At 42.4% G+C, this 26085-nt stretch overlaps 1 protein-coding gene across 2 annotated transcripts; it reads left to right on the top strand.

The window, feature by feature from the left end:
- Window positions 1-123: 123 nt before the first annotated feature.
- NAB1 (NGFI-A binding protein 1) lies at window positions 124-25182 on the top strand. Of its 2 annotated transcripts, XM_051623695.1 has the most exons (8): window positions 124-297; window positions 5266-6096; window positions 11715-11848; window positions 12757-12808; window positions 18236-18340; window positions 20650-20791; window positions 21971-22120; window positions 22501-25182. In XM_051623695.1, exons 2-8 carry the CDS (start codon window positions 5281-5283, stop codon window positions 22590-22592), a joined length of 1491 nt encoding a protein of 496 aa, XP_051479655.1. In that variant the 5' UTR covers window positions 124-297; window positions 5266-5280; the 3' UTR covers window positions 22593-25182. The 2 variants fall into 2 exon arrangements, 1 of the variants encoding a protein (XP_051479655.1); XR_007889923.1 differs by lacking the exon at window positions 22501-25182 and having other exon boundaries at window positions 20650-21040; window positions 21971-22057.
- The last annotated feature ends 903 nt before the right edge of the window (window positions 25183-26085 follow it).

Below are 26085 nucleotides of genomic sequence, written 5' to 3'. Positions count from 1 at the left end.
CGCCCTCCCTGCCTCCCGCCCGCCCGCTCGGCAGGACGGTTCGAGCTGCGCGGGGCGGCCGCGCGGGCCCCCTCCGGCGGCGGCAGCAGCAGCAGCAGCAGCGCGCAGGCGGAGGCGGTGGCGGTGGCGGGGACCCGGACCGGCTCGCCCACCCGCCCCGTCGATGGGAAAGGAGGAGCCAGGGCCGGCGGCGCGCAGGCGGGAGGGGCGCTTGCGGGAACTTCGGCGGGGCTGAGTTTGCGGCGCCGGGACGGCAGCGAGGGAAGCCCCGGGCAGCTGGCGGCTGCTTTCTGCGGGGTACGTGCGGGACGGGCGGGGGGCGCGGGGCCGGGGAGCGGGGGCAGCCCGGCGTGCCCCGCGGGGGACGGCCGGAAGGAGCGGGCGGGTGGTGCGTGGGTGATTCCCAGAGAAATCCGGCGCGGGGGGGACGGGGGAGTGGGCGGAAAGTAGAGAGACATCCCTGCCGAGCCTGCTGCCGCGGGGCGGGGGCGGTGGGGCAGGACGGGACGGGCGGGGGCGGCGGTCTGTGCGGGGTGCCCGGGGGCCTGTGCGGGGTGCCGGGGGGGCTGCGCTGTGGCACCCGCCGCCCACCCTCCGCAGGCAGCGGGGTGCCGTGCCCCGCGGTGTTTGCCGCCCCCCGCGCAGCGCTTCCCCCCCTCCTCCGGCCCTGCCGCCGTCGGTGAGAGATGACGGGCTGTCCGGGCCTGGAGGAGCCCTGCAGCCGCCCCGGCACTCGCCCGGGTCTCCGCTCAGCCGGTTCGGCTCGCTGCTCCCAGCACTCGGTGTCGGGACCGCAGCGCGGCCGCCGGGCCCGTTTCCTTCGGGGCCGTTGCCGTTCCGAGGCCTGCCCGGTGCCGGTGCCGGCTGGGCCGGCAGGTAACCCTCCCCGGGCCGGGCGGGACCCCAGCACCGGCCGGGGGCGATCGTGAAGTATTTGGGCTCTGTTTTTAATCGTTCTGCGATTTCTTTTCGCACGTCTCAAGTTTCTTACTGGTTGAGGCGAGATACGCATCTCTGTTTGAATGTGAAACTCGCTTAATAGGTTGTATTTTGGCACATCTCGCACCTAGACAAGACTATTTAATTGGCTAAGTCTAATTTCTGCAGCTACATGTAATTTTCTTCTGCTAAAAGTCCTTTGGAAAAGCTGCAAAAATGTAATGAATATGCAAAGCAGCCAACTCTCAGATCGAAATCCGGTTTGTCTTCAGAGACTTTTCAAAACGCCCAGAGTGATCAAGATATATTATGAAATAATCACTTTTCCCTAAAATACAGGAATGTGATGTTTCGCACTTTCTTTTTGTGTGTGCTCCTGATTTAATTGGTGGCAGCTCGAACGTCATTCACCTGAAATGAAAATCTCTACAAATCAGTTAAGAGTTGCTCAGTTGCTCTCACTTGTAGTGTAACCTTAAAAAGCAGGAAACCTGCCCGTGAAGTGCTTGCCCCGTGCTTACATCCCACAGCTCCCGAGCTTTCCTTCTCCCAGTACTTCACCCACATCCCACCACCTGCTTTCTGCGGCCGTGCATCTTCCTGCCTCCTCCGGGAAATGTGCAACTTTGAACTCGGACCAGGCAGAAGGGGAAGAAACGGGTGTTTTCCTGCGGGTGAAGATGCTGAGCTGGGCTGCGGCCACCGGCGGGTGTCTCGGTAGAGGGAGCCGGCTGCAGGAATAGGTTGCGATTCCTGCACTGATCGTTCGCTAATGTTTAGTAGCCCCGTGTGGTGTCTCTTTGAGGTTTTTGTTTTCTTTTTTTCCCTAGGAGTTGTGTTTGTGGTCAGAGTTCAGGTGACATCCGGCGTTTGGAGAGGAGGGCATGGCGTGTGGGGGTGATAGGCTGTGAGTGTGGATGAGGTAATGTGAAAAAGGAGAAGGCAGGGTTGTGGGTTGCAGGGACTGAGTGAAAAATCTAACTTGTGATTTCCTGGTCCTTCTGTGGCTATAGCAGTATGCAACCTTGCATGTATTTTAAATGGTTTTGTCTGTTACAGGTAATTTCCTAGTTTCTTTGTTTAGAATGTATGTGAAAGACAGCTGCTGTGTGCTCCCGTACTCCTTACTGGTAAGGACCCTGAGCACAGGGGGGGTTAAGTAGCAGCTCAGCAGGCATCACTCATTTATTCCTGCCGACCTTTGCATACCAGCGAGGGTTTGCAGCTGGCCAGGTCTTAGAACATGCACTTGATTGCTCCTAAGGCAGCAGATGATTCTGGGTTGCTTCTTGGGCTTTGCCAAAGGGCATTACCAGGCTGTTATCCTGAGCCAGGTTTGTTTGGGATCACAGATAAGAAAGCCAAAGATGGAGCAGGCTGTAGGAGAGGGGAAATGTGCATGGTGCCCAGAGGTCTTACCAAGGAGCTTGTGCTGGTTTCCTTGGCTCTGAACTTGCCTCGTGTCTTCTTGTTGTGAAACCTCTTCCCGTGCTTACCCTTTGCCCAAAAAGCAACCGTCCCTGGTGCGCTAAGAAATGAGAACAGGGGTGGAAAGCAGTACTTTACATCTCTTAGTTGCGATGAAAAGGTCGCCTGAAAGATGCATGGCACTGAGACTTGAGTGGTGTGCTAGGGCTTGGCCATGGCTGGGTAGGCAGGCAGAGCCAGGCAGCAGCAGTGCTGTGGTGCCTTTGGGTTAATGGTCCCTTCTCATTCCAGCAGCGTGGGGAGGCTGTCTGGGAAAGGGGAGGGAGGGAGCCTTCCCCTTGTAAAAGTTCAGAAATACTTGGGATGTCATTGAGGTGAGTGCAGAAGGAAGTCGGTTTGGTGAGAGGAGAAAAGAGGTCAAAAGGAGGAGTGTTTGAAAAAGTCCTCTCTGCAAAAATTGGTCGCTGTCTTAAGTGGAAAATTCGTGTAGCTCTCTCTCAGGAGTTACTGTACTAAATTTGGAAAACAGAATTGGTCTTCAAAGTGCGAAACAAAGGGATCTCAGTCTTGCTTTAAATGCAAATCTCAATGCAGTCTGAACTGTGGACTCGCTCCTGACGCCTCCGTAGTACATATTAATCCAGTTTTATCTGTCATGAGGAGATTGGTTGATTAGAAGCCTCTAGGTAAAGGCTTGTGGACTCTTCCAGCCTGTGGGCTGGAAAAATGAGCTCCATGTCTTGCCTGGAGCTCTTAGGCTGGATGTAATTTCACTGCCACCATCCTTCTAGGAGTCAGTGTAGCTCTCTGCACAAAGTCCATTTATGCAGATTTTGTGCTAAGATGGATGAGTTTCAGAGTGAGCGGGTATTCTTTAAACAGTTATGTAAGTTAATTTGTGGTATTGATGGTAGACAGTCGACGTCAATTGAAATGGGAGGGGAGGAACAGTGTGCTGAAATGCCACTAACTCATAAGCTGTTGGTTTTGTTTTATCTTGTCAAAGTTTGTATGGAATGGGAGGGTTTTTCTAAGAACTTGTGTGAAGTAATGACATTTTAAAAAATACTGAATTATGTACTGTTTAAAGGATTACCTTAAGTGATTTTCCTCATTTTCCTTGTTGCTGCTCACATCTTTGAGTGTAGACAGTACTCAGTTGTTTTTCTGCAATTAACCATTATTTTTGAAAACTAAATTGTATTTCTAAAATATGTAGCTCTTAAATGTTTCCAGTTTCACCCTGAGTTCCAAAGTGCAGTTTAACTCTTGAGCTCGCCAGCAGCTCCTCAGGGTGGCTGCTCAGAGCTAAATGACTATTGCTGTCAGTTCTGTTTCACAAATACCAGCATATAAAGAGTGATGTGTGCAGCTGGTGGTTTTGGTTTTTTGTATTTTTTTCCAGGGCTTTACTTCCTGAAGAGATTGTTTATAGGTATCCTGTTGCTGCCCCCTAGATTTTTCTAAAGTTTCTCCTAATTTCATTTTTCTCTAGTAGAGTTTAATCAAAGTTTTGTAGCAGAAGCCTGATCTTTCAGAGACCTCCTGAAGTTATGTTTGTTATATCTGTACATTTATTTTGAGTTGCTGAAGTGCATGTTGTAAAATCATTTCTTCAGTAGTTTTACTTTTGATTACCAGTCTGCCACTGCCCCTAAGCATACAAATATTCTTGCATCTGAGTTTGGGGGCAGGGGTACACATTATTAAAATAATTTCCCCTGAGTGTGTGCAAATAGTTCTGTAAGTTCTGATTTTTAGGTCACTGCAGTGTTTTTTCCCAAGTGCAGTGTGATAGTAGAGTCAGAGCAATGGTAGCAGAGCAGCTCCATGTTTTAGTTCTGTTACTTTTCCCAACCAACTATAAATTACAGGCTTTAGATCTTATTGATTGGTGGTTTAGCTTAATACAGTAATTCTGGAAATTACCCGCTTGTAGTTGTGAAAGCCATGGTAGAGTGAGGAGGTGTGTGTGAGATCTTAGAATTTTCTGGAGAGTTTATTTCTTGTGGGATAACTGTGGATAACGGGTTTTATGAAGTTGAAACCTGTGCAAATGTTTTTTCTGCAGACTTGAGGGTAGAACACGGCTGCAGTTTGTCTGTTGGGGGCCCTTGGAGTGCAGTTGCTGTAGTACGGGATGGTATTTCATGTTGTAAGTGTCACTGACGTGCAGGCCTGTTAGCCAGTGGGATGGGCAGGTGAATTCACAATAACATCAACTGTATCCCTTGGAATCAGTCAGTGTTTTTGCTTTTGTCTGCAGATGTTGCTACCATAATTAGAATCAGCAGATGCATTAGATCCTTTTTACATGAAATGTGGAAAACTCTAGAAGTACTTGGTTCCAAAACACCCTTTTACTGATCCTGCTTCATTAAACCCCTTGAGATCTGTGAAGCACTTTTCTGCCTTCCTTTCCTTTTACAGTCCTCCACAGTGCTGTGGGGTGAAATGATTTGAGAATTAAGGAGAATCAATTGAGCTTTTGCTTTTTCTTTAGGGGATCGAGTATTCAGTAATTCTGAGTGTTTTGTTATCGTTTTGATATAAAAGAGAGTCAAGTAGAAGCAGTGAGCAATATTGAATGACATTCTTGGGAACAAACATGAAGTGGGAATGCTGAAAACAAGCTGGCTTCATGTTTGAATCATCTTTATTGTAGGTGCATCACAACTATCTGCTGATACTTTTTTTCGCAAATGTTTGCATTAAGTTAGCTAGTCAAAAATGGAGCTATAGCCCCTTTTTTAAATTTCCCTAAGTATTCTTATAATGAGAGAGAGAGAAATCTGTCCTCTTGAGTTTACAGCCTTATGGCAGGAGGGGCAGCGGGAGGAGTGTGTCTGCGTGTTGGCATTTTGGTGCTCATCTTCTCTCTGTTTTTGCTGTTTGCAGGTTCTGTCATCCGTGATGGCATCAGCTCTACCGAGAACCCTTGGGGAATTGCAGCTGTATCGAATACTACAAAAAGCAAATCTGTTATTCTACTTTGATGCCTTCATTCAGCAGGGTGGTGATGATGTCCAGCAGCTTTGTGAAGCAGGTGAAGAGGAGTTTTTGGAGATAATGGCTCTTGTAGGCATGGCTAGCAAGCCGCTTCATGTCCGAAGGCTACAGAAGGCGTTGAGGGACTGGGTCACAAACCCTGGTCTTTTTAACCAGCCTCTCACCTCCTTACCAGTCAGCAGCATTCCAATATATAAGTTGCCAGAAGGGTCTCCAGCATGGCTGGGGATATCCTGCAGCAGTTATGAAAGGAACAGCAGCACCCGAGAACCTCACCTGAAGATTCCAAAATGTGCTGCCACGACGTGTGTGCAAAGTGTGGGTGCAAGCAAATCCGACGTGGGGAGCTTATCACTGCAGAGTGGCAGTGAGCCGAGGCTCTGGCAAGGACACCACACCACAGAGAGTGAACACAGTCTTTCCCCAGCTGACCTTGGCTCTCCAGCTTCGCCAAAGGAAAACAGTGAGACCCTGGATGCCGCCGCTGCTCTGTCGGTTGCTGAATGCGTAGAACGTATGGTTCCCTCCCTGCCCAAAAGTGACTTGAATGAAGTCAAGGAGTTACTGAAAACAAATAAGAAACTGGCAAAGATGATTGGTCACATCTTTGAGATGAGTGACGAGGACCCTCACAAAGAGGAGGAGATCAGGAAGTACAGTGCAATATATGGCAGATTTGACTCAAAAAGAAAGGATGGCAAGCATCTCACCCTCCACGAGGTAAAATACCTTGAGCGACAGTGGCTTCCTCCCCTATTTCTACTCCCTTTATGAGGTGCTGTTCACAGGGAACACTTTTTGTACAGGCTCTTCTCACCACATGATGAGAGTCATGTGTCTTAAAGGAGCCATAGACAGTCCTGCCCTGGGGTAGAAGTCTCGGGTGCAGTAGGAGTACCCTTGGATGGGTGTGTGCACTGATGACTTCGGCTTGGTGTCATCAGGTTGCTGGGTCACTGGCGTGGCCTGTCCGACAGAGGGTTTAAAGAGTTTGTCACTGAAGTAGCAAACCACTATTGTGCTGAGCATGGCCCTTGGGGTTCTAGGCATTCAGCACATTTTTAGGGCAGTCCTGTCTTGCTACTCCCTTGCAGCTTTGGGAGTAGACTGGTTGGTTGGAAGATGAGTAAATAAAATTGCTTGTGTCTAGTAACAGGATCACCTGGTGTGGTTACTACCCTCTGCTATCTTCCTTCACCTTGAGGCTCAGCTCTGTAGCTTGTGCCCTCAAGGTAAAAAGGATTCTGCTGGTGAGGTCCCTAAACCCTGTGGGATGGGATTCTTTTTGTGTTTGAATTGGGATGAAGCTTAATTATACAACCTGTGGGGTTTTTTGGGCTCAGTGGTCTTAAGCAGGTCAAGTGAAGTGTAGACTGTGTGAGGAGGATGGGAAACAACCTCTCCAGTACTGATGGGTGGCTGCAATTTGAAGGTTTGTCCTTTAATACCTGTGTAGCATCTGTTGCCTCTTGTCCTTTAAAGTCCGTGCGGACCTCCTGTGCCTTTCTTCTGGCATTCTTGAGGCTCACACGGCATGTGTTGTAATGCAATAGGTGTGTCTGTGTGGGGAATAGTTTCCTAGTGCCAAAGCAGAGTACAAGAGGAGAGCAAACATTAATTGAAAGCAGTGCCAAAACGCTGTTGATCTGAATGCTGCATCAGCATTTTCACGGTTAACAGTGATTGCAAAATTTCAGTTGGATTTAAAATCTGGCATGTAAAGCTCAGCTCCCAAAAGGAAAGGCAATGTTTATGTTACAGGAGTGCCAAAAAACTGTACTGGCTTTAGCCTTTTTTTGCTTCAAGAAGTTTTGTAGGTGTGTGATCCATAGCATAAGACTAGCTTGCCTTTATGCTGCTGATTAGAAGGGCAGAAGGCAACAAGGTGTGTTTTTTTACATTTTTGTTTACATATTTACATTTATAAGGCAATTGCACAACACCAGCAGTGACTTCACTAGGGCTTTTACTATGGACTGGGTAGATGCTTCCAAGGGAACTTGTCAGTAGTGTGCATTTCTACCACACGGGTTTAGTTGTGCAGCTCTCACGTGCTTTGTGGCTTTATGTTGAGCATGTATAATCTATGAATTCATCCAGTATGCAAGAGCAAATCTCATCTTACTTCTCTGACCTTGTGGAAGTCTCTCCCATAGCAGAACAAGTTGCTTATGAGATGGAGGCAGGATTTGAAAGGATTAATTGTGTACCTTGCTGCAGAATCAGGATTCAGAGAAAGGGAATTCTCCCCACCTGAGGATGGAGGCGGTCATGGTATACAAAGTGTATAGCTGTGTGCTTTTGCAGTCTCTCTCTGGGTTAGTGGCTGCAGAAAATACACCTAAATCTGGGCAGACTTCTCGTAGGATAATTTCCTGGCATCCAGCGGCACAATGGAGGTGGACATTTGGAGCAGCTTTTGTGGTAGGCTCAGGAGTGGCACTGTGAAGCTGGAGAAGTGAATACTGGGGTGGTGCACTGAAGGAGCAGGGTAGCAAGGAGCTGGAGGAAAGGATGACTGCTCTGCCCTGTTGATCTTTTTTTTTATTATTTTATTTTTTAGTACTGCACTACAGATCTTTACTACATCCTTGTAAAACCATGCTTAAAAATGGAATGAGAGCATGGTTTGGCTTTAGGAAATATTTCTATCGCTCTTATGTTTAAGGGCACAAGATCAAAGGAGTATGTGTTTGACTTATGCCTCACGCATGTGGGGCCTCGCTGAACTTGATGGGAACTGCATGCATGCAAGCAAGAAGAATTTGCTCATAACTGGTTTATTGTTTGCTTAAAGAGGCTGGATTTCACAAAGTTTTGTCCTGAGCACTTTTTTTCTCCATTTCCATTTTAAAGCAGAAAATACACAAATAGCAGCAATGAGACATTTTTCTTTTGTTTAAAATCTTCTAAACCAGAGTTTGCCTCATGTAAACTTACCTTCATTGGATTTTTTGTTTTGATGGCTTAAACCATGTGCTGCTCAGAGGGAAGGACCTTAAACAACCAGGGAGGTAAGTTTCTGCTTGTCCAGAGACTGTGTTCCTGCACATGTTAATACATCCCAAGGCTGTCATTCTGTCTCACAGTTCAAGGTTTCTCTTTGCAGCTGGCAATGAACAGCTGAGTAAACTTTACTGAGAACTTAAAAAGCTTAAGTAGAGGTTAGCTTCTTAATGTACAGATCCAGGGTATCTCTGACTCATCAAGCCGAGTGGAGTTGCATGCACATTTAACTCAAACTTGATGAAATTATTAGTGGTGAATTACTGAGAATGTTTTCTGTTTCAGTATGAACAGTAGTATGAGCACTGGAGTGCCTCAGAGGGCTTGAGCAGCCTTCAGAGGCCAGTGGGAGCTGTAGAAGCTGAGCTGGTTTGGAAGTGTGTGCTGTTGGTTGGATTATCTGCATAAGACATAGATCTAGCATAAGGTCACATGCAAAATCTTTTAAACAAAGAGATTCCAAAACTAATACACTTACCGGCCATAGTCAATCTATTGTCTTGGTATTGCACAGCTTTTCCAGCATGGAGAGCACTTCATGTTTAAAGTTGGACTAGAGGGGGGATAAGTACAAGGCATGTCCTTGAACTTGGTGGCCTGTACATGTTTGAGTCAGATTTGTAATTTGGGTGTTAATATTTCGGTGCTTGTTTAGGTACCTATAAAACTGAAAAAAATCCTGTTTAATAGTGTGAGAAACAGGAATAAGAAATGTAAGTACTAAACTTTGTCTAGCTCAGTCTCTTTTGCTGACTCACCAAAACCTTAGGGCTTGGTATTTAATTATGTGTTTTTAGTGGGGAAATCTATAAACCCCATCAGATGGGAATATACCCATCTCTTTCTGTAGCGCCTGCACGGTTATATGCAGCTCTATATCATTAAGGCTTTCAGAAAACAAGTCTTTATTTTTAGGCATGCAACACTTTCTATCTGCAGTGTTATGCCTCCTGAAAAGGCAGGAAGCCATGATGCACTTCATTAAGTCTGGATGTGACCTGAAAGAAGAAACCAGGAAAAACAAATATTTGCCTTTTTTCATGTATTAGGATGAACAGCATTTGCCTACAACTACCCAAAGCATTTTCAGTCATTTCAGCTCTTTGCAACACTTCAACACTTCATGGAGGGAAAAGAAACATCTCAAATGATTTTGTAAGCATTAGCCATATTATTCATCCTCCGCAAAGTAACAGCTGTCACTGTTAAATTAATGCCTACTTTGGATGGTAATTGTTTTCATAGATGTTGTATTCATCTTTTGGTTTTTGTATCTTTTTTCCCTCTGTGTTTTTTCTGAAAAGATAGACGTTGTAGAGCAACTGTTCCTGTCTAAGGGATAATAATTTGTTATTTTAGTACATTGTATTGCAACCTAAAGATGTTTTACTGGTTAAACTTAAACTTCCCACCCTTGTAAATCTGACCTCCATGAGTTTTTTGTCTTTTTCTGTACAGAGATTAAAAGACCAGCAGCATATCTGGTTTGCCTGTTTAAAGACATGTTTGCACTCTGATTAGCATTCAGGTGTTGCAGGGAATGCCCTACTCAGATCAAAGGCTTTTATGCTAAACTCCAGGAAAAAGTGCTTGTGAAATATTTGGAGCAGCAGTTCAGTGTGAGATTTTACTAGAAATACTCCATGAGCACAGGCCGCTGAGAGGGTCTCAGCTCTTCTGATGCATGTTTTTGTCTCTTCAGCCTCCCTGGAGAACGAGTGTTGCATTAGGCAAAATGTATTTTTTCTAATTTGGCTGACATCAAGCAGGGTGGTGAAGGACAGTATGGTTGGGTGGTGTTCATGTCAAAAGACAGCTTCCATTGTGCAGGGATGGAGCGTGCAGTGTTTGGGGTGAGTTGCTGCCCTCTGTGGCTTAATCCACGAGTAACGTTCTGCAGTGTGGTAGGCAGCAGGGTAAAGGAGCAAGTTTCTTATCCCTCTCCCAGGAGAAACCATTTAACTGCAGGCCTGTTGGTCTGCCCTCAGATTCACCTTCTGTCTGCTTCCTTGAGAACTGCTTCTTGTATGAGCAGTGTTCTTGGAGTCTTGAGGTCACGAGTGTGCGGTCCTGCCTGTCCTCAGCCACCTAACCCTGTGTGCTGCACTGTGGCTGTTCTTTGCACGGCCAGATCAGGGGTTGGTGATGGCACATCTCGGTCCATCACCAATATGCTGACTGTGCTGTGGAAAACCTAGCTGCTTTGTAATATTCACTAGCCTGAGACATACAGAACGTACTGTTGACAGTAGCCACAGAGCAGCTGTGCTCATTTGCAAGAAGCCAAGCCTGTTCAAAGCAGCTTATTTCCTAGAAATAAGGAGCGCAAGAGTTGTGGGCACTTTGGAAAGAAAACACCTGTAGTATTCTGTTGGCCTCTTGGCTGTTGTGCCTCATTACAAGCGCTGGCTGTTGTTCTGCAGCTGAGGAGGAAGGGCAAGGGTCTCTTCAGCCCCTGCTTGCTGTGGAAGGAGCAGGGAACCTCCTCTCTGGCATCTCAGTTTCAGTGTCTGTTGTTAACGATAATAATTTTGTTGTTTGTGCTGTTGATCATAGGCTTTCAGGCAGCAGTGTTGTTAAGCTGGTGCAATTCACGACAGTATCACCGCTTCCCGTGGGCTTGCTGAAGACCATTGTGAAACATTTTGAGCCTTAACTTAAGGCTTCTTTCTCCCCCCCACCATGAAACTATTACCAGCAGCAGAGGCCCTAGATATGTGTCCCAGCAGGCTGGGGAAAACATCCCTGAAACAAGTTACATTTGATTCATGTCTGAAGATAGCCTTTACAAACACGAGGGTGAGAAACAAAGCTAAAAAAAGTGTGATCGTTTCTTAAACCATCATCTTCTACAGAATTTATGCTGTATTCACCAGGGAAAGCCATCTGTACCCACACTGTCAGGGTTTGGTGTTGTGTTGTGTTTTTTTTTTTTTTTCCCAAGTCCTGGGCATATTGCGTTTATAAAAATAGTATTCCCTGTAAATCAGGCTTTGGGAGCCAAACACTGTGAACATTCAGAGCTACTGTTTTATGCTGAGATTTAATTAACGCTGGGATGAGGCACAAGCAGCACACATTGAGAGAGTCTTACAATCATGTTTTACTTTAAAGGACATTAAGTGCACCAACTACATCTATCTCTTTTTTTTTCCTCCCAGAAGCTAACCTGGCTTAGTAAGGGTATAAATAAACTGAATAGACCCTCCAGGGTAGAGTATGCAATTCTAGACAGTTTTACTTGCAATTGAATTTTTTTATTATTGCAGAAGGATAGGTACTTCTACAAGTATGCAGAATCATGAACCCCTGTTCTTGTGTTTGATTTCCAGCTAACAGTTAATGAAGCAGCCGCTCAGCTGTGTGTAAAAGATAACGCCTTGTTGACCAGGAGAGATGAACTCTTCGCGCTAGCTCGGCAAATCTCTCGAGAAGTTACGTACAAGTATACTTACAGGACCACCAAGTAAGGTTTTAATTCACTCAAAGGACCTTTAATTTCAGGGAACTAATCAGCCTGATAACATTTCTTTTGAAGCACTAGGGATGCTTTCTTCTTGCTCTTTAGTTAGCGAAGTGCTCTTCTGAGGAAGATTGGAAGGTGTTGTTTAAGTTGTGAAGCTTTCAAGCTGCTGATATTCAGCTGTCTTGAATTACCTTTTTATTTGCTCTCTAGTTTACCAGATTTTGTGGTGGTTAGTATGTGTTCAGAGCAATCTGAGAGGCTGGCATTTTGAGTATTTGAGGCGTTTGTGGATTTCAAGGTTAATGTAAATAGAAAGAGTAGCCAAAGCTGCTTAATATAGTGATTATTTTTTCCCATATACAGATTTGGCTTGTTAGTTTCCAGGGAATGAAAAAGGTACTGTCATGGGGAATGGCTTACAAACTTGGTTTAAAGAAGCTGAATCCTAGTTTCAGTTGTTACTATTCTGTTAAATGAACTGCTGTTACAAAACAGTAACAAAGGCTTAACAGCTTTTATATACAATTAAAACTGTAGAAATACCTTTTATTAGAACCTTTTATTATTTCCTTTGCTCCTTTTTCTTCATGGTGGTTAATGTAAATATACATCCATTCTGGGTAAGCAATGCCAAAAGCATTTCTGTAATTCTCTGTGCTCAGGTAGCTTTCCTTTCTGTTTGGAAGAACAGTGCATGGGTCTCTTGAGACTTTGGAAGAAAACACAAGGTGCTTGTATTCCTCGATACTTAAGTGACATTTACTGCTATGTCCAAATGAATTGGAGGCTTTTTCTGTGTATCTCACTTGTTCTTGCCTGATTTTTTGTCTTGACTCTATTTTCATTATTATTTCTGATGGTCAGGGTTACTGTGCTATTTACTACTGTGCATGTGTCTTTTCTTCTAGATCTAAATGTGGCGAAAGGGATGAGCTGTCACCAAAGAGAATCAAGATAGAGGTACAGTGTTATGACTCCTGCATTTTGACCTGTGTATGCTAATTTTCACTTGTTTTGAAGCGATCTGTCTCAAGGAAATTTGTCAGAAAAACATTTGACAGTTGATGGGTGTGAGGGAGGGGGAGAACATCACCACTGTCTCTGCAAATGTAAAAGCTTAATGGAGAAACCTGTAGGAGCAGGGGTTAAGAGTAGGATTTGCTTAATGGTGAAGTTACTCTCAGTGTTTTGCACTCTGAGTAATTAGGAGGGGGAGGAATGGGACTGACTGACTTCCTGTGGTGGAATAAGCTTGAGCACTATAGGAAACGTCTTCCTGTAAGTTTTTAAGTTGGTGTGAGGTGGGGTTTTCTTAATTTGCTTGAGTCAACTTTTGATCATTGTCCAGAATCCAGAGTTCTGGATAAGGATTGGTGGTGCAATACTAGTCATCTCTGTGCCTTAATTATAAAACTGATCGTACTGAAAAGTCAAAAACTAAAAGCTATATATGTCAACACAAATGGTTGTGCCAGTAGATATTAATTTACAGGGTTTTGTGATTAGCTTTGTGTAAAAAGCATGTGTATACACGGCTAATGTATATAACTGCAACAGAAGTTGCTTAGGGAGATGCTGGGAGTTTCTTATTTGGAGTGCAGAAGCAACGTGTATGTGGCTTACCTTTTTCTTCAGCTACCACTGCTGGAGAGTTATTTGAGGACTTTTAAAAAATCACTTTAAACATTTACAAATTGTAAGTATGTATATTTCTATTCCTCATAAGAATAGAGATCTTTCTTTTTAGTCTATTTTTTAAACAAATTACCGTTTCACTGTTACCCGGGTATCTAATTCATCCTTAGTGTTGTGGGTTTTCTTACTGTCCTGTATTACTACTCCAAAAGGTGTAGGTTAAATGCTCATGAGGAGGTAAGACAGGTCTGAGCTAGGTTTGTGTGGCACAGATAGGTGATATATTCTTAAACTGTAGAGGAAGGTTGCAGCATATTGTGAGATGTGCTTCTTATATGTAATTCGATCTGTGATAAATGAGAAGCCGAATGCAGGGCTTTCTTTTTTTCAGTAGTGCAGTGCTTTGTTACCTATATAAGGGCTTTTCCTGTGAGGCAAGTCCTGTTGAGAGCAGTTAGTTTTGAAAAGGAAGTTATGAATATGTATATAGAGTAGTTAATCTTATTTATTAAGTTCCCTCGGTCTGTGTTCAGTTGTAGTTTGAGTTTATATAATACAAAATATACATGTACATTGAGTATTTACTGTTAGCTTTGGTGATAAGTCAGTAATGCCATATAGATGTGTTGGGATTTGCTTTGACCTATGCCTGTTCCTCAGTCCAGAAAAAGTGTGGAGAAAAGCTGCATTAAATTATTTTACTGACCTTCACCATTATCTGTCTGACCAACATGTTGCAGGGTGGTTGCTTAAGTCTTCCTCACTTTTTTCCAGTCTAGTCCTAATTTGTAAGAGCTTTGCTTGAAGTAGTATTTCACTATTAGATTTCAGCATAAGGAAGTTTTTCCTTCATTCATTAATAATTGATGATGAGCAAGTATCTAAAATGACACACTGGAAGGGAGGTGCCTTTTTACACAGGGTCTTCATTGAAAGAAAAAGCAGAATTAAAATCCTGAAAAATACAGGCTGAAGCTTCAGGTTTTTTGGAGAGCAGGTGATTGAACAGGCTTAGGAGATGGGCATTCTCTTATTTTCTGAAATCTTAAGAGTCTGACAGGCCTGCTTACTCTAGCTCAGTAATTCTGAGAAATGTCTGCTTGGTTTTCTTTTTATCTGAAATTACCAGTCATATTTTAAAATGCTTGTGAAAAGTTAATGTCATGACTGCACAAAATACTGTTTCAGAAGTAGGACTTTATTCGAAAGAAGAAATTGAAAATTAAACGAAATAATTTTTAATTTGGTAGCATAGCATTCATAATTATGAAATTACTAGTGTTATCAGTGTAAATTGTTCTTTTTCCTTACAAGTTTGGGAGTCTTCTAAGGAGTAAACTGTTACTTCAGTGTATTACAGTTTGGAGTTGCACTGCAAATCATGGACTTTTCTTCAACAAAGTTTAAAAAAGACACAGTACTACACAGTAGATAATTTTTGCATCTGGTGTTTCAGGTTTCTGGACTTGCATTTTGGGGAAGAAAAAAAAAGGGGACCTTTTTTTTTTAGTAGTAGTATGTGTGGGAATTTTGTGGGAGGTTTTATTTTAAGAAAGATAGGGGTAAAAATAGTAGCAAATGCTGTCGATTTTTCTTTTCTGGATAGGTATTCCTTATACTGTTTTTAAAGTTAGCTTGCTGTTATGCCAGTATCATGCAGAGCATCTGAACATGGGGTGAGTTTGTTTTCGTAACTGTCTCTAGCTTTTTTCATTTTTAATATATATATTTTTTTTGTAAAGGTAACTTTCCCTTTCTGTTTTAAGGCTAAACTCTGTGTTTTGATTCACCATTCCTTTACCATTAGTTCTTAATGTCTTTGCAAAGTGTGGTCTAAAATACTAGTGTTTGAATTTGGACTTTACACCCAGTTTGATTCCTGTAAAAGATAACTTAAAAAAAAAAAAGAAGATAATTTCCTGAAATTTATTAACACTTAAAAAAGCTCTAGAGAGACTCTGAAGGTCATCCTGGAGCAGAGCTGTGTGTGAAAGCTACAGCATTGCTGGGGTAGAGCCACCATTGTGAATTTACCCTCTCCATGAATACGAGACGCACACAAGCATTACAAAGAAACAGTATGCCATGAATTACATCAAATTACCTGTAAGAGCCTTTCTCCCCCTGTGAGCTCTCCCCCTCTTATTCGTAGAGTGGGTGGGCAAGATGTGGGAGTGAAGCGTAGGGAGGAGAAGGGAAAAAATGCCAGGCATATGAGAGACTTAAAGGTGCAGAGGGAGTGAAAAAGGGAACGGAGTGAATTGGGATTTAGAAGCAAATTATTTAAAAAAGGGGTTGTGGCTCCTGTGTCTGTTCTGGACCAGGAAATAGGGATGGAAAAGGTGCATCCTCTTGCAGAGCAAGGATCTCTCCTGCATGGGTGTTGTGGGGTGGGGGCACCCCTTATTTTTGTCATGTTCTGTGACTCAGTGCCGGCACTGCTCAAAGCAATGAGCTGTTGTGGCAGCAGCTCAGAGAGCAAAACAAGTCTCAGGTATATCAGACAGAAGGCATGGAGGGAGAGGCTGCTCATCCCTTTGGGGCTGATGAGCTTTCCCTCAGAGTTAGTGCAAACAGATAAAGAGCAAAGAAGAGAGTTTAAAAAATATTCTTGGCATCTGTTGTATAAAGGAATCGTTCTGTGTGTCAAGTGTCTGTGCTCAGCTGAACAAGTGGGGTGGGGAGAGCTTGCAAAAGCTGGTTTCATGGAGCTCTGTGGGAGTCAGGGGGCACAGATAGGGAGACCTGAGCAGAGGCTGTGAAGAAGCATCTTCCCTCAGTGCCAGTATGGCTGGAGGAAGAGGAGAAGCTCACCTCCAGGTTGCTGGGGAGGCTGGAAAGAAAAACGAGTCGAGCGGTGGGATTTGTGTTGTTCACAAAAACAGCAAAAGCAGTAGAAGCTACTGTTTGCATAGGGAAAATGTCATTAGAGGGAGCAGAAAAGCACATGTGGGACTGACAACATCTGCTGCACGAAGCTGCTTGAAAAACAACTGAGCAGTAGCATGGCAAAACAAAACTGCTGCGCTGCATGCAGCAGCCCCTCCAGACTGCAGAGGGAACAGGAGCCACCGGCAAGCGTGGCACAGAGCAGGTTGTCTCCTGGTCCAGCCTGCTCCTTGTCAGCCCTTACTGATGGGATGAGGGGGAAGAGGACAGTGGTAGGGAAGGGCTTCAGGAAGGTGATCCAGAACAGAATCAGCATCCAAGCGTTGTCTGCCTGATTGATGGGTGACAGTCATGGCAATGGGCAGCTGGGCTGGCTGTTAGAAAACAGCCTTTGGTTTTTTGTATTGGCAAGTGTTGACAGAGAGGTTACAAAGAGCCGTGTTACCTGTTTTGTTGCAAAAATAGGATCCTGAGTGATAGGTTTTTGTGTGTGCAGTTTTTAATCTTCTTGCATGTAATCATTCTCTCCCAAACAAATTGAAGTCTAGCTATGAAAATGGTCAGTGCTCATGGAAATGAGCTGCGGAGCCTTTGTTTCTAGAGGATGAGGTTTTGTGGCAATTGAGTTGGTTAAGAAATTTTGCATACCTATCATGTTTATTTTTTCCCTGAGGGAATATGTTGGGTGGATAAAAGCAATATGCAATGTTCAGACAGTTTTATTGTTGTTTTTTTTTTTCCCTGAGCACAAAGAACATCTTTATTTGTGTTACATGGCACTGAGGGTCTGACCACTGCCGTGCAGGTCGGTGGGTGCCTGCCAATGGCACGGACCCTGTCATCCTTCCCCTGTGTTTCTTCTGAAAGATGGCTTTTCTTCTTCTTGGGTTGTAACCCATTTGTTTAGCTGTTGTAAAAAATGTTATTGCTTACATGCACGTGCCTTCAGAATCATCAAGGAAAAGATATCTGTTTTAGCCTGCTTTTGATACCTGGGCCTATAGATCCTCAGTGACATGTCACTGTTCCCAGGTTTGGGTCTGTCTCAAGATCTCTAGCTTCTTCTCACATTTTAAGTCACCTATACCATGCTTTTGTAAACATTACTGGATGATCCTCTGTTTTACATGAGCTTTCCTTTTATAACGCTGAGCAGGATAAATTTCTCATCTTGAACCTTTGCTTCGATGATTAATTTATTTTAATGGAGTCTGGCAGGCTTTCACAGGTACTTTATTTGCTTTATTGGTACATATGCAAGATGCAAAATATTTTTTTGCATGTCAAAACCATTTGAGACTGAAAGAAGTCTTTGCTAGCCTGCTTTTAAAATGGTGGTATTCCACTTTGTGATACTAGTATAGGTTCTGTGTGAAGTCCTTTGAATTTTTGGATACTTAACTCAGTTTCTCAAGGTTAGTGTAACCAGGGACTTTAGTCTTGACTACATATAAACTTGATTCCTTAAGAATCAACAAAGCTGCTATATGTAATGAGTGACAGAAACCATAGTCCTAAATCTGCCTGGCAAGGCTGAATGTAAACTAGTTTAATGTCAGTGACAACAGTAGTCTGGATTCACCTGAAACTGTGAGAGATGAGATATGATTGTCTGTGTATGCCATTTTAGATACGTGGCAGTTGTAGAGGGGCGGGGTGTGTTTTATACACAAACTTAGATGAAGTGGATGCATGAACATGTAAATTCCAGTCCAGAGTTTTCACAGAATTTAAGGAATGTGTTTTGGGTTTTGGCAGTTTTTTGGGTTTGTTTTTATTTTCTTAATTTGAGTATATGGAGAGGATGAATAAAAATTAATAATGTGTCCCTCTTGGTGTTTGGTTTCTTCTTATGCTCAATAGGATGGTTATCCTGATTTCCAGGACGCAGTCCAGACGCTCTATCAGCAGGACAAAATGCCACTTGCTTTAGCTAAAGGAAAGAATGAAGACTCAGCAGCTTCCCAGGTAAATAAAATACAGAACACACTGGATAATACAGGTCATGTCTTTGTAGATTTATTTTGATGTATTTTTTTGATGACTAAAGTAATAACCTTCAATTTTCAAAGGCTACCTAGCTTAGCTGTGGTTGCATCACTCTTAATTTGGGTTTACCTTCTGAAGCTGTTCTGACACAGTGCTGCAGCTTTACCCTTGTTGATTTCCAGGAGGTAAGATCTAGTGTAGTAAGCTTGAATAATATGTGATTGCCTGTTGGGAGCAAGTAGGGTACTATTGGTACAGCATGTGCTGAGTTACTTGTGTGATTAGCTATAAATGGAAAGTTCAAGTTACTGAGCTGATAGGAATAGAGTAGGCGATCTTGGAGTCCTCAGTTCTGACATTTCTTGTAAGGAGAAAGGCCAATATATGTAGGAAATACTGAACCTCTGGATCCAAGAGGATAAATTGCTTTTCTAAATAACATCTAGCCTGGTGGAAGTGCCATGTATTCAAGTATCTAGAAAGCTATTTGTAAATGAAGACAGGTTTCCGATTTTATTTTGTCTTTTCTGTAGTGCATCCCAGCCTTGGGACAAAATCTGCATCTCCTGCTGCCCATTGTTGCCAAGGAGGGATTTCATACTAAGTTGCAACAAATTTATTTTGTATAGCTGATTTGGGCAAACATAATTTCCAAATTTTCAGAGATTACATTTAGGAGTTATCTGAGACTAGATGTGTTACTCTGTCTTTTACCATCTTCTGTGGCAAAGCAGTGGACAGTCACACCAATCTGGTCATCGTGATACCTCTGCAAGCAGTTACGCTACGTGTTCTGATGTCACATGATGAAATTAACTTGATTTTTGTAAGCTTATTTTCATCTTGTGGATGCTTTGAATTTTTTAATTGGTCACTGCTGCACAATGGCTAGAGGCTTATTTTAAGCTTCAGTGTATTTGCAGCTCTACAAGTTTTTTATGGTGATCAAAACCATTAAACCGTTATTGCTGTTTAAAATACTTTGTTTTCATCCCAATTAAACCCCAAAGATGGCATGGGTGAGAAATGTTTTTTTTTATTTTATTTTAAAAAATGGTATTACAATTACAAAGTTTACGGGAGTGACAGAACAGCAAAGTTAAAGCACACTTGAAGTCAACTATTTGAAAACAGCTCCTTTTTAACCTACCTCTCAACAGTAGGCTTGAGCTGTCGGTGTTCTTCTGCAGAACAAACCTAATGAGCTCTAGGAGTAAGTAAATATTGGTCATTACCCTGCTGTCGGGGTCATTGCTGTGCTGGAGAAGCTCAGATTTTGCTGGTCTGTCGTGCTGTCACTGTATTTGCAGAGTGCTGAACTGTGCTGAGTAAGCAGACTTTCATGGGAAGTCTGGGCTTTCATTGTCTCCCAAGTAAAGTTAAGTACTCTGCAATTAACAGGCCTCTGTACTAGTTGGAACAGTTACAGCATTACCTGTCAGAGAAACTGTTGTTTTTTCCTTTTGATACAAAGTTGGTGTTCTTTCTGTTCTTCATTGTGGCTCTTCTAAATCAACTTTCTTGACTTGTGATTTGCTTTTTATTTTTGCAAGATGCTTATTTACATTCTTGAGAACAAGATTATATGGAAAGTTAGAATTCTCTTGGCATTAAAGTCAATGACAAACATTCAGACGGCATTTCCTCCCACGTTGCGCTGCATTGTTTAATTTCACTCTCTAGAGGTGGATAGGTCTTGTTCTTCTTCTAGACAGACATTTCACACCTTTATCCCCCACAAACATACTGTCATCCTACACTTTCAGAATGGCAGATTTTTAAGCTTGTGTAGTGTTGTTTCCTAAAATAAAGATTCCAAGATGTCTGGTGAAATCTTGGCATAAGTTTTTAGCAGATGTTGCTATTGCTCTTGGAATACTTTGTGAAGACATAAATTTTAACAGAGCTAAGTGGATAATTAAGACATTCTTTTTTGCTATTCTTGAGATTCTCTTCACGTAACCTGCAGGCCTAAAGTGCAGAAAGTGATTTTTGTGTTTTCGAAGAACAGAATTCCACATTGCATTTTTGTGAGGATGAACGACAGGAACTTGAATTTAAAGTATTCTAGAGTGACTCAGATGTAGAGTATGAAGATCTTTATGCTTGCAAAAATATTTTGTTTGCTTGATGGTTTTGAAGAAACTGTAAAGCACACATCTGTACATATGAGTCAACAAAAACCTATATCTAGGCTTAGTCTTGTCTGATGCTGTTTTTTTTCCCCTGCGTTTTGACTTGCTCTATGTATGTATATAGAGGGAATTTTTTTTTTGCTTTATTTGCAGTCAGAAAAGGTGATGGCAAAACAGATGGAGTTTCTTTGCAACCAAGCTGCATTAGAGAGACGTCTTTCCACAGGGTGTTACAGACAAAACTCTGAAGAGCACAGTCCCAATGGCATGTCATTAGATAATGCTGATGGACAAGGTATGGTAGCTTCCAGGCATGGAGTTGCTGCCAGCAACTGCATTTCATGTTATGCAACCTTTGTCAGTGGTGTTATTTATCTAGTGTAGCACCAACGGAACACTGAGCACTGAATGGACAAGACAAGATCTCTGCCCTGAAGTGCTTACAGTCTAAATAGTGGGATCTGATGCACAGTCAGATTCTGCTGTTACTCTAATGTATCCGGGCAAACTGCTTTCCCTGTGGATAACGTGGGGAGGGAAGAAGGTAGGACACACTATTATTATTGTGGGCTTTATCCTGAGTTGTGAAAATAGGACAGAATGTTGAATTTCTTGTATGTTCTTGCTTTGTGGAAATTGAAAGTAAAGCAGATAACGTAGTTGGTACTCCTTTTTGTTTACCTGTTTGTGCACTCTAGGAACAAAACCTGAGGAGCTCGCTATGTAAATTACTTACAACTAAGCAGATTCTAATGATGTTCTTAGTAGCTTGTTGATCTTCAAAAAGCTTACAGTTTTGTGGTTTTCACTTTGATTTACCAACTGGCTATTTTGTAGCTTGAATTAATTTTAGGAGTGTTTGTTTTGTTTGAGTGCTTTCTGTTTGGATTTCTCTTTTTGCTGTTGTGAAATGAGACAAAATGTTAAAAACAGAAGAAATACAACCAGAAGTTCTGGTGTATGTTTTGTAAGAGCTAGTTTGTTTAACAATGGGGGAGGGGAAGCAATAAAGAGAGGAACTAAGGGAACTGATACAAGTAAATGTGAAAACATAGGTTCTCATTTGTACATGTTGGTCAAGCAACACTGTACACAAGTATACAGGAAGAATTAGATGTGTGGTTTCAGCTCTTCTTGATAGTGCAAATTTCTTTATACCATATATCCATTGTGCAGTGAGAGTGGAAATTTTTAGAATCTCAGAAGGGTTTTTTGAGCAGAATAAGAGATTTGGTGTTTGGGTTTTTTGTATGGCTGAGTGTCCGTCTTTAGCAGTGCCTGAGGAGTAGTCTGCAAAGCAGCATATTTACATAAGCCTTGTTTTGCTAGAAGTCTTCCCTGAGCAGCTGGAATTCAGGGTTCACTTTCGTTGATAGAATTATGATAGATAGATGGAATGTCTTGAAGTATCTACGTGATTTTTAATATTGCTGTGCTGTTAATGCATCAGTGTTTCACTGTGAACCACTTGCAGGTGAAAGACCTCTGAATCTCCGCATGTCAAATCTGCCGAGCAGGCAGTTGCAGCACATGGCTCTGGATGGAGAGCAGCACGTGGGAAAACCGCTGTGCAGCGATTTGATCCGGCTCTACCCCAGCGGGGAGGCCAAGTCCCAGTCCTCAGGTTAGTGCTGTCCCTGCTGCATTACCCACCATTTCTTACAAAGCCTGTGGTGAACTCTCTTAATACCTCATGTCTCAGGGTGAAGATAGTTGGGGATTTTTACCAGTTCCCTTTCAAAATGTAAGTCCAGAGTGCATCTCTGCTAAGCCCTGCTTCTGCAGAGAATTGGAAGGAAATCTGTGGGGATTACTCTGTCATCACTGCAATGTAACTGAAGTGGTTCTAACCCGGTGGAGTTAAAGCCCTGTAGGAGTAGGGAGAATTGCTTCAACTGTTAGTATCCATGTGGTTCATGGACCCTATTCTTGAATTAAGAATATCATATTTTTGTTTCCAAGTAATGTTTTTAACATCCATCTTTCTTTCTTTTCTTAATGCAGAAGGCCTTGGTATTTTAAAGGATTTTCCTCATTCGGCTTTTAACAACATAGAAAGGAAGGTCATAAAAACAGAACCTGAAGACACAAGATAGTCATTCTGCTGTGTCGTAGTAAAGAATGAAACTTCAAGAGAAAAAAAAAACACAAAACAAACAGCCTTAATAACCAGTGTTGCCTCATCCAAATAAGAGATTTCAATAGCCAAAGCCTAAGAACTGGTACACTAATCTGTGGAAACAGGAAAGCAAGAGACACTGCAAACTAAAACAGTTAATACAGGTGGATAAACATTCCTGTAAAAGTGGTTTTATAGCGTGGGAAGATTCACAAATTAATATTGTGGGTCTTCATTATTTAAGAATGTATTATGTATCTGTATAACTTATCAAAGTAAATCTAGATGTCGGGACGTGTATTGAGTCCAGTAGATGTGGCTACAGTTCATTTTACTTGAAATTTCAATGTCTACTTTAAGTGTACCTAGCGTAGATATGGTTGTTAAACATTTGAATTAAAAATCCTTGGAGAATTAGGAATGCGAACCTTGTGACACAATTAACAGCAAGTTTGCAACAATATTTGTAGAAAAAAAAAGGAAAAAGCATAAAATATTTCATGGTTTAAAATGTTATGTGGAATATAGCATTTGATAGACCTAGACCCTGACTCTGTATTATAGCGGACGTACTTGACACTTAACTAGCGTTACATTCAGCAGCCTTTGTGTAACACACTTACAGCATCATGCCCACCTACAGTCCAGGAGTGTATGGGACAGGAGTATGGAACAGTCCATATTACTGGCTCCCATTTTGGTTGGGGAAAACTGTGGTTTGATGTACTGTGCAATTACTAAAACCTCATTTGGTAGGAATCCCAAGAGACCAAGTAGCATGGATAGGGCTGCAAAAATTGTGATTCAGACCATTTTAACTTTTTGGACTTCTCTGTGGATCTTTAAAAAAAAAAAAAAAGAGAAAAAAAGAAAAAAATGCATCCTAGGCATGGCAAAGATGAAATATGATGCAAGATTTATGCATCGGTGTAAAAGGTTGCACTTGATATCCAGAAACCGTAAGATCTTTTGGAGGAGAGAGACAAGGAGTTGTGTCTTTAGCATGTGACTCCTTATTAAGTGCTGTCCAGCCCACATGATTCTATGAATATACCGTATACTGCATACAGTATGCCAATACCTTTCTTTATATATGTGATTAATTAACATCTGTATTCTTTATTTATTTGACAGTTTTTATTTTTTGTACATTTTCACTTTTGCAGATGTCATTTTATCTAAGGACAAATAGCTGGCGTATAACTTTGGAATTCACCAGGGTGTGGTTTGTGTGCATCCATTTTTTCCTGTGTGCAACTCCCGCAATAAGAGTTGCTCTCCTGCAGTCAAAACAGTTATATGCCTTAGTTTCTGAATACAGTTTTTGCCTACAACGTGTTCTGGAGAGGAAAGGGAGGGCTGAAGAAAGTGAGTTATCATGCCAGTGGGTAAACTTCCATATTCAGGTGTGCACTTCATGTCTGCAGTTTGCTCTGTGTCATAGATGTGTATTAATGATGCAGTCACAGTCTATGTTGTACTGTCAGCAAAATGTGAGCTGAAATGTCTACACTGCAGTCTCTTACCACTGTAAACATATCTAATTATTTTATCACTTTTGATTTGTGGAACAAAGCTTTATAGTAGAAACACCAGTAAACAACTTTTTATACTATTAAAGTATTTGTTTTTTTAAAAAAAATGTTTCTTGAACTGTATGGTACTGTTTCACTTACTGAAGTATCTGTAAGCAATGGAGTTTGCAGCTTTGCTGTTAGAAATAAGAGATTGAATGTGTAGTTATATTTCCTCTTTCCTGTTGTGTGAGCTAGTAATACGGATATTTCTTCAGTTTGTAACGTTAGCCAGTGCCCTGGTTAGTATCTGAGTAGCTTTCATGAGATGTGTATGGAACTTGTTAAAGGACAGCTTAAGGTTTGAACTGTTCAGTTGGAGTGATAGAAGGTACCAAGCAACAAGACTTTAGAGATGCAGGAAGTGTTCTGGTTTTTTCAACATCTGGCATGATCAGAAGCTGTGTGTGAATCACAGAAGAAGCTCATAAGCTTGCTGGTCTCTGATTAAAGTGAGAGGAAGGAAGAACTTGCTAAGCAGCAGGCTGTTTCAGTTGAGTCCAGAATTTATTTTGTAAACACTAATGTATTAAATTTGCTATAAATTAAAGTATATAACAGTTATATTTTTGAGTTGTAAATACAGTACTTTGTGTCACAACCAGTTGGTTATCTCTAGAATATTTCAGTTTATAGTCCAACAGGACATTTCAGTCTCAATAAGCCGGAAGCAATTTTTTTTTTACGGGTTTGCAGCTGTATCTTTCCTTTTTTAACTGGGGAGGGAGGGATAGGGAGGGGGTTACATTTCAAGATTGCACATACATTTGGTCATAGCAAATATTCAAGCATTGGTCTTTCCATGACAAAGGTCTTGGTGGACTGCAACTTGGCTAGCATCTGGAGCTGCAGGTGAGGGCTTGCCCTCATCTGCTCTCGGAGGGTTGCTAGATTCAGGATACTATGGATCAAAGCCCAGCCCTGCAAATGATGCCTGTTCTTATTCACTTGTTTATATTGTTGCTTACAAAATAAAATTCACCGTGAGAACTCTTTAGTTTCCGCAGGGTTTTTCCTTTTTTTTTTTTCTTTTTAATTGTTTTCTAAAAGGAGATGCTAATTTTCTGGGGCTATGGGAGGAGGGAGTAGCTTAAACTGCAGCTCTTGCTGGAGGAAGCCTTTTCCTGCTCTTGTGGTTGAATCCTCATTTATGGATGGCCTCATGTGCACAGCCTGTGGGGAACCCCACCAAAAACCTTCAGAAAACTGGTTGCTGAGATGACCCAGAGGTCAGGTGTCCTTCAGAGCAGAGGGAACAATCAATCTGCTTGGCCTGGTAGGGTCAGAGTAGGGAGCAATCCCTCTGCCTACTCCCAGCCCAGAGATTAAATGTGGGAGATTTGAACCAGTGACTTTGCTGTTTTCTGTCTGCACTTCCAGTGTGATCTTGCTTTATTTTGGGAGCAGCAATAGGAGAAGGAAGGAAGGAGCTAGGCACTGTTGTTCTTGAAGGTGCAATGATGGGACAGAATATACCACAAGTTATTTATTGATCTTCCAGAATGCACACAAGTATAACTGGAAAATCTTTTTTTTTTAGCTTAATCTGGGCTGAGCAGTGACTGACAGAAGTGATGTTGTACCAGTGAGGTCCTACTAGGGCCTGCAGCCTTCTGTCAGGCCCACCAGATTAATTTTCTCATCAAGCTGCTGTGAAGCTCAACACTGTAAGGTCCTCAGTTGGAAAGCACTGTTGGATTGAACAGACATTACAGAAGGATCATTAATGTTAATCTGAAATTTCAGGAGATTCCTCTTTCTCAGGAAGCTGAAAAAACTCATTTTAATTTGTATTGCTGGCTACCTGCCTAAAGCTCCTGTATCTTAATTTTTCCAGCGAAGCAATTTATACGAGGGTCTGCAGGGAAAGCACCTGCTCATGGCCATGCCTTTACT

Source organism: Apus apus, chromosome 6, assembly GCF_020740795.1.
Source record: "Apus apus isolate bApuApu2 chromosome 6, bApuApu2.pri.cur, whole genome shotgun sequence".
Classification (NCBI taxonomy): Eukaryota; Metazoa; Chordata; class Aves; order Apodiformes; family Apodidae; genus Apus; species Apus apus.
This window is presented reverse-complemented; position numbering and strand designations above follow the sequence as displayed.

Excerpts from the sequence above, each read along its gene's own strand:
- NAB1 (XM_051623695.1), top strand. The coding sequence starts at position 5,281 with ATGGCATCAGCTCTACCGAGAACCCTTGGGGAATTGCAGCTGTATCGA. Across the intron at positions 6,097-11,714 it reads AGCATCTCACCCTCCACGAG|CTAACAGTTAATGAAGCAGC; the intron begins GTAAAATACCTT and ends TTTGATTTCCAG. Across the intron at positions 22,121-22,500 it reads GGCCAAGTCCCAGTCCTCAG|AAGGCCTTGGTATTTTAAAG; the intron begins GTTAGTGCTGTC and ends TTCTTAATGCAG.